The sequence below is a fragment of the Panulirus ornatus genome, chromosome 3 (assembly GCF_036320965.1).
Source record: "Panulirus ornatus isolate Po-2019 chromosome 3, ASM3632096v1, whole genome shotgun sequence".
NCBI classification, from domain to species: domain Eukaryota; kingdom Metazoa; phylum Arthropoda; class Malacostraca; order Decapoda; family Palinuridae; genus Panulirus; species Panulirus ornatus.
Genome location: NC_092226.1, coordinates 64,587,791 through 64,599,082, shown reverse-complemented (window position 1 = coordinate 64,599,082; position 11,292 = coordinate 64,587,791). Strand labels below are relative to the sequence as shown.

Sequence of the window (11,292 nt, the reverse complement as noted above, 5' to 3'; positions counted from 1 at the left end):
TGTCGTCTCGTTGAAGATTGGTGTCCAAGTGAGCTAAGAAAGTAGGAAAAAAAAAAAACCCCAGAGAAATAGACGGGTGTTGATGTAACTGAGGCTGGAATCATTTGCTGGAGAGAAAAGTACAATGATAATGCATTCAGCATCTGTCCAGTGAAGACTTCCGTCTTCCGTCTGTTATGCTTTCACGGAGTGGGTGAAGACCCCAGTCATCTCTCTATATACGGAAACCAGAGATACCTAGTTGGGTGACACGTCTTTTCCAGCCTTTTCCTTTTTTTGTCTCTCTCCTCAGTGTTCCATTGCCTCGTCAAGTAGGTGTTCCGTGCAGACTACATCATATTTATTGCATTCAGTTTCCCGTACCATTTCAGGTAACATAAGAAAAAGATGGTCTTGGACTATAGACTTTTAGTCTATAGCTCAGTTGAGGCCGACCAGTGCACGTGTCCTGGTGTGACAGACTTCAGTTTAACTTGACTTTGTTTCCCTGTAATCTGTGCTGACTGATGCCCTTCAGATACTGTTGGATCTCCGTTCTCATCTCTAAGAACTTCTGGAAGGGGGATATCAAATGCCTCTGTTGTAAAAATGATGACCCCGAGCGAAGGTAACAATCATATGTCGTGTCACTACCTCCTGCCAGTGCCCTTTTTCACCCCTATCCATCTGCCCCACAGTGAGTTCTGAGTGGACATAAGTTCATCCACTTCTTCGAGACGTATGCTGACATGACACTCTTTTATCTAACCAAGAAAACTCGCCCTCTGTGTGAAATCCACCCAAGACGCAAGGCGCCGGAGCACCAAAAGTAGCCATCACTGTCTTCACTGACAAGGGTCTTTCAACACAGTGGACTGTCTTTACTGACAAGGATGAACCGGGTCTTTCACCACAGTGGCTAGGCAAATGTGAGTGTAGGTTTCAGTTGGTATCACTCGGCGTTCCATTACAAGTGAAGTCATGGCTCATATAATGATGGTTTCCAATTAGGAGTGACGTGCAAGTTTTTGTGCGGGTGAAGTTCGCGGGCAGCGTAAATCAGCGTCTAACTTAGTAAATAGCAAGCATTAAGCATTGAATTATTATTATTTTTTTTTCCCGGTGTCCATCATCTTTAAAATTCATTCCCTGATGATTATTTACGAGGCATCGCATGACTCCATGACTCCATCACTGAGCTTATTTCCAGAGTATTATGGTTAATATATAGGACTAGAACAGCACTTGAGAGGCCATAATCAAACAACTTATTCTCTCATCTGTTTTCATTTTGCAGTGTTGTTTGGCAGGTGTGTTGGGATTCATAAATGCATACCTCATAACTGTAGCAGTGTTGTTTACATTCAGGCGATTTCCGGGTCTGAATTGATTGGATTATGAGGAAGAGCACGAAGGGTTGTTTGTATAATGCTAAGGCCTGTGTGAGTGGCCTTGTTAGCGACGGTGTCAGACCCTGTGGTAGTGGTGTGCAGGCTAGTAGCGCTTAAAGCTCCCGACCGTCACGCACACACGGGCCATCCGGGGTCGAGCCCCCTTAGGTTCGAGTGCTGGTCACGGTAGTCGGTCCACAGTCCATCCAGCTGTTCATCCTCCCTTACGGGTTGACCGATAGATTAGGTAACCGGCTTAGGGGGTCATGATTAGGGCATTCAGTTTCCCGTACCATTTCAGGTAACATAAGAAAAATAAAGATGGTCTTGAACTGTGTACCGAAATTAATAATAGTAAAAAAAATAAGTCAGGATAAGAAGAGGGGAAACTGAAGAATAAAAGTCCGGAACTTAACTCTCAAGCGATGTTGAGTGAGGAGCTGAGCGTCATCCATGACGTAGTGTGATGACACCGAGGTGGTGTGTAAGGGAGTGTTAGAGGCAGGCCACAGTGGCTGGTGTGTGGTACTTTCGGAATTGGCCTTGGAGAGAGAGAGAGAGAGAGAGAGAGAGAGAGAGAGAGAGAGAGAGAGAGAGAGAGAGAGAGAGAGAGAGAGAGAGAGAGTTTCGATGATTATCTCTCTCTCTCTCTCTCTCTCTCTCTCTCTAAGATAGAGAAAGGACTTTAGATAGCTGATTGAGGAGGATGGCCTGAGAGATGTTAGATATCGATACACTGGACGAAACCTCCGTGAGAATGCTGAGCAGGTGTTGGAACAAGTCAGTGAAGCACTGAGAATGGAGACAGCCAGGCAAGGATGGAGTGGTGAGCCAGATGGCGAAGTCTTGTTTTGCTACTGCAGAGGAAAGGATTGATTTTCCAACGCGTGTGTTGCATGTAGCCTGGCAAAGGTATCATTATCTGACGGTTGAAAGAAAACGGTTATTATTCATGTCTATAGAGATAAATGTTGTACAATTATCGTAATTGTTACTGAGGAATGAGACTTCTTTACGCAGCTGGGATGATGTTATGTGAGATAATGGCCGACTAAGAGTGTAGAAGAGTAAGTTCTCCTCTGACAGACGAACGAAAAAGCTGGATGTAGGAAAGGAGGGATGAAGATTGTATTGACCATTGTATTTGTGTTTTTCTACAAATGATCAGGTTGTGGTAAAAGTTGTGCAGAAAGAAGATGATGAAGAAGATTGTATTTACCATTGTATTTGTATTTTTCTACAAGTGACCAGGTTGTGGTAAAAGTTGTGCAGAAAGAAGAAAGAAGAAAAAGAAGAAGAAGTAAAAGAAGAAGAAGGAGGAGGAGAAGAAGAAGAAGAAGAAGAAGAAGAAGAAGGAGAAGAAGAAGAAGAAGAAGAAGAAGAGTGTTTGCAAGACTTGTGGGTTTGGAAAGCGTCAAATGACAGTGCCAGCGTCGAAAGCTCATTCATCATATGTGTGTGGAAGCTTGTGAACGACGGTGGGAATCCATGCCAAGCAGGGAACACTTGATCGTAGGTGATTGTTGGTCATGCAGCAAGCAGGTGAGATAAATGTAACCTCCGGGTCAGCTTTGATCGATGGGTCGTTGCGTGAGACGTGAGCGCCACTGGGAAGAAGTAGCGGTTGACTAATGACCACCAGGATGGGGTTCCACTGGATATTACCACAGTTGTTATATACATATGACGCTGTTCTGTTAGACGAACCAGAGGAGTTGGAGACAACGCGTTGGTCGATCGAGTGGTGTAACAAGGAGGAGAAAGCTGGATGTAATGTTTTTCAAAGAGTTAGCCTGTGACCGTAAGCAGTTATCGCTACGTATGACGGCAAAGCAGAGGTCGGGGAGAGTAAACTGAAGGCCTTGAAGGTGAGTGAGGGTTAGCGACACGCCAGGGTACTGAAGTTCTCTGAAGGTGCTGAATTAGACGCTCTGACGAACATGGAGAATCTGTGAGGTTATTTAAAAAAGAAAATAATCTGGCACCACTTCGTGTGTTCCCCCATCTCTGGTAGATGAAGGTGGAACTTCTCATTTATCTAAGTCAAGACAGGTGAAAATGAGAGAGTTTTTTTTTGCTATGGCTGATTTGATCAGTACGCTCCGTTATTGTCAGAATTGCTTGAGTAACGATGTGAGAAGCGTGTGGGGTGTGAGGGAAATCTTCAGAAAGGCAAATGGATCATTTATATTGAGGTAGTTTGGCTGAGTACTACCTGTGCCAGATGTTGTGTTAATCTAGTTATATACACAGCAGATTAATCGGATGATAGTAATGGGGAGAGAGAGAGAGAGAGAGAGAGAGAGAGAGAGAGAGAGAGAGAGAGAGAGAGAGAGAGAGAGAGAGAGAGAGACTGCGAAAAAAAAGGGGGATAAATGCTGTGAATGAAGTGTATTGGGCAAGACGTGCCTCAGTGCCAGAGGAATGATTTCGATTATGTTTGGTAAAGGACATCTTGCGTGGTGTGATGGTCATGTTCGGGTGAAGAGAGCCGAGTGTGCAGAGCGGAAAAAGTGGACAGGAAGTGTTTATATCAGTGTTGTGGCGCAAGTTCCACTTACCACATTGCGTATGGGTTTGTGTGTGTGTGTGTGTGTGTGTGTGTGTGTGTGTGTGTGTGTGTGTGTAGTTCAGTTCCAATGTTAAGGAGGTAATCCACAAGCGAAGGTATTACTAATATATTTATTATCGTGTTTAGTTCTGTTCTAGCCACCTTGCGTAAGTAGTGAAGTAGATTATATATATATATATATATATATATATATATATATATATATATATATATATATATATATATATATATATTATATATATATATAATGTATAGAGTGGGCTGTTCGGAGGAGGGTGGATGTGTTGGACATGAAATGTTTGAGGACAATGTGGTGTGAGGTGGTTTGATCGAGTAAGTAATGAAACGGTAAGAGAGATGTGTGGTAATATAAAGAGTGTGGTTGAGAGAACAGAAGAAGGGTGTGTTGAAATGGTTTAGACATATGGAGAGAATGAGTGAGGAAAGGTTGACAAAAAGGATATATCTGTCGCAGGTGGAGGGAACAAGGGGAAGCGGGAGACCTAATTGGAGGTGGAAGGATGGAGTGAAAAAGATTTTGAACGATCGGGACCTGAACATACAGGAGGGCGAGAGGCATGCACGGGATAGAGTGAATTGGAACGATGTAATATATTAGACTCAACGTGCTGTCAGTGGACTGAACCAGGGCATGAAAATCGTTCGGGGTGAACCATGGAAAAAATCTGTATGGCCTGGTTGTGGATAGGGAGCTGTGGTTTCGGTGCATTCCACATGACAGATAGAGAATGGATGTGAATGGATGCACCCTGTCTTCGTCTGGCATAGAAAGTTCTAGAGATGGAGGGGGTGTGGGAGGGCGAAGGTAAGTGCCGCGGGTATAGAAGTCCCTTGCTGTACTCATACTAATAGGTTAATACAAGTAGGTACATACTAATAGGTTAATACAAGTAGGTGCATACTAATAGGTTAATACAAGTAGGTGCTTACTAATAGGTTAATAGAAGTAGGTACATACTACTAGGTTAATACAGGTAGATACATACTAATAGGTTAATAGAAGTAGGTGCATACTAATAGGTTAATAGAAGTAGGTGCATACTAATAGGTTAATAGAAGTAGGTTAATACGAGTAGGTACATACTAATAGGTTAATACGAGTAAGTACATACTAATAGGTTAATAGAAGTAGGTACATACTAATAGGTTAATACAAGTAGGTGCTTACTAATAGGTTAATAGAAGTAGGTACATACTACTAGGTTAATACAGGTAGATACATACTAATAGGTTAATAGAAGTAGGTTAATACGAGTAGGTACATACTAATAGGTTAATACGAGTAAGTACATACTAATAGGTTAATACAAGTAAGTACATACTAATAGGTTAATACAAGTAGGTGCATACTAATAGGTTAATACAAGTAGGTGCTTACTAATAGGTTAATAGAAGTAGGTACATACTACTAGGTTAATACAGGTAGATACATACTAATAGGTTAATAGAAGTAGGTTAATACGAGTAGGTACATACTAATAGGTTAATACGAGTAAGTACATACTAATAGGTTAATAGAAGTAGGTACATACTAATAGGTTAATACAAGTAGGTGCATACTAATAGGTTAATACAAGTAGGTGCTTACTAATAGGTTAATAGAAGTAGGTACATACTACTAGGTTAATACAGGTAGATACATACTAATAGGTTAATAGAAGTAGGTGCATACTAATAGGTTAATAGAAGTAGGTGCATACTAATAGGTTAATAGAAGTAGGTTAATACGAGTAGGTACATACTAATAGGTTAATACGAGTAAGTACATACTAATAGGTTAATAGAAGTAGGTACATACTAATAGGTTAATACAAGTAGGTGCTTACTAATAGGTTAATAGAAGTAGGTACATACTACTAGGTTAATACAGGTAGATACATACTAATAGGTTAATAGAAGTAGGTGCATACTAATAGGTTAATAGAAGTAGGTGCATACTAATAGGTTAATAGAAGTAGGTTAATACGAGTAGGTACATACTAATAGGTTAATACGAGTAAGTACATACAAATAGGTTAATAGAAGTAGGTACATAGTAATAGGTTAATACAAGTAGGTGCTTACTAATAGGTTAATAGAAGTAGGTACATACTACTAGGTTAATACAGGTAGATACATACTAATAGGTTAATAGAAGTAGGTGCATACTAATAGGTTAATAGAAGTAGGTTAATACGAGTAGGTACATACTAATAGGTTAATACGAGTAAGTACATACTAATAGGTTAATAGAAGTAGGTACATAGTAATAGGTTAATACAAGTAGGTGCTTACTAATAGGTTAATAGAAGTAGGTACATACTACTAGGTTAATACAGGTAGATACATACTAATAGGTTAATAGAAGTAGGTGCATACTAATAGGTTAATAGAAGTAGGTTAATACGAGTAGGTACATACTAATAGGTTAATACGAGTAAGTACATACAAATAGGTTAATAGAAGTAGGTACATAGTAATAGGTTAATACAAGTAGGTGCTTACTAATAGGTTAATAGAAGTAGGTACATACTACTAGGTTAATACAGGTAGATACATACTAATAGGTTAATAGAAGTAGGTGCATACTAATAGGTTAATAGAAGTAGGTTAATACGAGTAGGTACATACTAATAGGTTAATACGAGTAAGTACATACGAACATAGCAGCCTTATAGCTTTAGTGGATGAAGGGGACCATCACCACACCAGCTGAAGGCGAGTTTCTCCCATATATTTTCCTCGCACTTCATCTGCGTATCAAGATTCCAGTTTTCAAGAGCGTTTTAGGATGAATAAAATCTCTCGCATTTCACCATAACTTTATTAAATAACACAAAAATAAATTAAGATAAATAATATATAACTAATGAACCACTGCCCGCAGGGAACACTAGATTCTATAAGAAAAAAAAAAAGGAATGCAGCATTATTTTCATAAGAAATGTAAAAAAAAAAAAAGTGAATCTGATAGTGACCAACCAACTTGTTTGTGTCGTGTGTGTGTGTGTGTGTGTGTGTGTGTGTGTGTGTGTGTGTGTGTGTGTAGGAGATCAGGAAATCATGACGTGATGGATTTCACCTAACTTGGAAATCCACCAATCACTGAGGCTGGATCTTATAGAGGGATGACGTCATAAAATCCTAAGGAAATTATGATGTCACGGATTTGAGCAAAGATGGAGCTCCGCCAATCACTGACGGTGGCTCTTACTGTGGGGACGCTGACGTCATAAGATCCTCGAACTCTATTGGTTACATTTGTGTTCATGAAGGAAAAGAAAAATGATGTTCACTGGAAAAGGTTAATGGTACTGAGTCAGTAGGATGGATATAGCCAATAGGAGAGCTGGTTTTGCCTTGTTAGAAACGTGAATCTATCCAAACCAAACGGCTTAACTATGTGTGGATTGGTTAAGGATGAATTCTGTCGTCAAACGACGAGAGTGTGATGAGCAGTTAAAGTTGTGGGTACTAGAGAGGTTAAGGCGCAGTGAGTCAGGGGGTTACGGCAGCCAAATAGGGTAGTTATCACTGAACAGCATCGTTATGTAAAGCGTGACGCGTTCGTTATCACAGGAGAGCCAGAGTGCGTCTTTGCGAGCCAGTTGATATGTCTGTATTTGTCCGTCTGTCTATACGTCACCCCGTCTGTCGAACCCACGCGGGCCCAACCCTGATTCATGGTCAGTTTGCATCGTCTGTCAGTCAGTCTGTGTCTGTCTTTGTCTCTCTCTCTCACGCAACGGTCGTCTGACCCACAAAGACCACGGTGGTCCCATGTAACGCCTCAAGTACGCGTTGGTTCTTAATTGGACGAGTTGATGAGTGATCAGAAATGAATTCAGATTCTCTGCCACCTCTCATGCTGGGTGTATTCATGACTGTAGTGGAAGAAAACAGCTAAACATATATATATATATATATATATATATATATATATATATATATATATATATATATATATATATATATATATACTTCGTCTCATATAAAATATGTAGTCCTCTCGAAGATAATCATATATTACGTCCTTTATATTTCAGTCATGACGCACTTCACATTCAGATGTGGCACACCGAGTACCCTAACCTAACCTTAAGAGAAATACTCACCGTTGCTTTCCCATAGCGGTGAAGTTACATGTCTAAGTGTGTGTGTGTGTGTGTGTGTGTGTATGATGAGTACTGGTGTATGATACGTCGAAGGAATTATGAATGATAAATGAATGATTTGGTCATGAGGAGTTATCAATCAAACCTGTCTGGGAAAAGGAGAAGAAAGAGATCGCAACCCATCTCTTGCTGCATGAAGGAAGTGACTGGTGCACTAAAACATATACCATAGATACTCCACCATCGCGTATAGAAGAAAGTCCATTTTTCAAAGAAAAGATATAACAAGCGTAACGTTTGTCCTCCAGTGACTCAGTCTGTTATCTCATTCTCATCCTCATCCTTCTTCAGACTACGTAGATCCCTCCCTCCCTTCCCCTTCCTTCTTTAAGAAAAAAAGAAAAAAAGAAATATAAACCTGAGACACACTATCTTTTATCAAGATATAGAACTATAGATTCATGAGATAAAGAACAACATCAGCAACTCGTGGCTACCTCGAAAATTTGTGAGGAATGCGTGTGTCAGACACAGGCTGTGTGAGCGGCAGTGTGAGCGATGGGTGAGACGGAAAGAAGAGAACAGACTGAGTCTTGCGACATGCGCAGGAAAACGAAAGTTTGAGTCCCTGAGGTCCTGTAGTCACTTGCTACCGTTGTCCTTCGTCATTAAGAATGAAAAAAAAAGGGGGGGAAAAATAAAGTCTTATTACGCAAGGCGGGAGACCGTCTCTTGCCTTGCGAGTGTCTTCGGGTGTCAGTCGAGTGGTCTCTGGTAAGATCGCGTCGCCCATCGCTCTTGAAGTGGCCATATGCCACTGAGCGATGTGTCGAACGGTCTTAGAGTCGCGTGGGTTGGGTGTGAGTTGAGGTCGGGCGTCGTTTTTCAGGGTTACGGTCGTGTCCCGAGGTCATGTCGTGTGTGTTAGTCTCTATTAGTCTGTCTGTGGAAGATTCTCTCTCTCTCTCTCTCTCTCTCTCTCTCTCTCTCTCTCTCTCTCTCTCTCTCTCTCTCTCTCTCTCTCTCTCTCTCTCTCTCAGAAACTACCGTCTTTGGTCAATACAAATGGTAGACGCAGCGGGCGTCTGTTTGTCGTGTCTCGTCTTTGGTTTCATGGTATTCTGTCTGTTATGATAGTCTGCAGTATCTTGTCACATCCGTCGATGGATCGTCTGTCGTTATGTTTGGTCGTTTCCTCTCTCGTCTCGTCGTCGTTCTCCATTTTTTTTGTCATTCGTCGCTTCTGGTCTGTTAGTTCACTTCGCCGTCAATATCTTTTTTGGTTAACCTCGCCGTCAACATCTGTCGTCTGGTCGCCTGGATGTTCTTCGTCACCGTCCGTCGTTGTCCTTGTCGTCGTCTTCATCATGTGTGCATCACACTGTCGTCGTCGTGATGAGAGTTATTTCCTCATACTCTCGCCTTTCTCTGTCTCGCTTCGTCGTTCCAGCCTTTCGCTTCGTGTCGGCGTTGCTGGATTCTTGAGCTGAAGGGAAGTCAAGTCTCCGACCCACTCACGTGCATTTCGTGGTCTGAAAGCCGATATTTCGTGTCTGAAACGTCGTTGTACAGTTGTCGGTATGTGAGTCCTGAGCTACCGTAGTTAGCAAGTCTTGCAGAAGTAATAAGATTGCCATTCATTCACATCCACCGTAGATTACATTCCTTACTTATATACCACATCCTCGGCGCGCCGCTACCATCGAGGGGGAGGTTGGACGCTGGCCGCTACTCTTCGTCTTCGTCCACTGCGCCGTACTTTTCGATGGCGTCGGCGACCATCTTGGTGAGGAACTGGAAGGTGGAGGGAGACTGGAGGTTTCTCCCGTCCTTGGCAGACCTCTTGCTGTACCCGCTGGCGCTCGAGTCATATGACTGGTAAGAGGAGTGGCCTCCGCCGACGTAGGCGGGTACCGGGGCGTAATGGTAGACAGAATCGCCGGTACCAGTGTCGCCGTAACCCAGGTACTTCACGTGAGCTGCAAACATCACAGGTATATTAGTCAAAATAACAGCATCCTTATATCTTGGCTTAATTGCTGAGCCACTGAAAATAAGACGGTTCCTATTCAGATCATTAGGTTAGTGTTAAGCGTTGAGTTATTATTTAAGTGACATGAATGTATTCCTGACTCGTCAGAACAGTGTTTGATGATATTAGAAAATCTGGCACATGTCCTCGTATTATGGATGATCTACAGGGAGGAACAGAGAAGCAAATTGATGCAGGAAGATGTGTGTTGAAGTTTTCGAAGAGGTTTCAGCTTTCTCAGAAGAGAAATGGGTTGATGAATAATAGGTGTGTAAGTAGGTAATCACATAGATAGATAGATAGATAGATAGATAGATAGAGAGAGAGAGAGAGAGAGAGAGAGAGAGAGAGAGAGAGAGAGAGAGAGAGAGAGAGAGAGCCACCTCTGGCCAAACCTTTGCCTCAGAACGTACCCAGCAAGATCGCCAGGAGGACGAGGATGGCGATGTTCACAGCCAGGATGGGGATGGCGAAGACGCCAATGCCCAGGCCTCCGGGATCACCCAGGGCGCCGCTCAGGAGGACGCTAGGGTCGAAGGATCCAGTGGGGATGAAGGCGCTGTACGAAGGCTTGTCTAGTACGCTGGTGATCACTTGGCTACCCGTGCCGTAGCTGCCACTTTGTTGAGTGCTTCCTCCGCAGTTTGTACAACTCCTTCCCTCCACGTGTTCTCCCTCCGCCAGTACCTGGAGAAATCACACACCTATACATACCTATTTCTTAGATCATCTCCCATGGACGTTCCCTTTAGGTAGTGTATTTGACTTATTATTTCTCATCATCGTCATTTGTACACTGTGGTAGAAAAGAGATATTTATTTATATACATCTTGAAGGCAGATGTGTATGATCCGTAGAGTATAGTCTGTATGAGAATGACAATTACATTAAGACGAAGCGAGAATTCGTGATTACGAATAGCGTGGCGTCTGAATTACTTTTAAAGATCCGTTATTGATTTCTTTATATCCATTCACAACCATTTGTTATCATTCATCTATTACTTTTTTCTTCGTACTTCTCCAGAACAGTGACTTGTGAATTAACGAGTCATATTGAATAGAAACACTAGAGATAGAGAAACTTCTTTTCTATGTGGTGTGTGTGTGCGTAACATATATATGCAGATGGACCAATGACAGCGAGGTGTGGATGATGCACGTACCTCATTGGCTGAGTTGACGTCTTCCACGGCTATGACA

General features: G+C 42.1%; 1 protein-coding gene across 1 annotated transcript in view; it reads right to left on the bottom strand.

The window, feature by feature from the left end:
- Positions 1-6,939: 6,939 nt before the first annotated feature.
- The window catches only part of LOC139762886 (uncharacterized), a 29,687-nt gene continuing 25,334 nt past the window's right edge, over positions 6,940-11,292 (bottom strand). Inside the window, exons 2-4 of the mRNA XM_071688123.1 lie at positions 11,256-11,292; positions 10,503-10,776; positions 6,940-10,036 (exon numbers count right to left, since the gene is read on the bottom strand). The exon at positions 11,256-11,292 is cut by the window's right edge and continues 47 nt beyond it. Coding sequence (XP_071544224.1) covers positions 9,786-10,036; positions 10,503-10,776; positions 11,256-11,292 — 562 coding nt within the window. The 3' untranslated portion in view covers positions 6,940-9,785. The remainder of the gene's footprint in view (positions 10,037-10,502; positions 10,777-11,255) is intronic.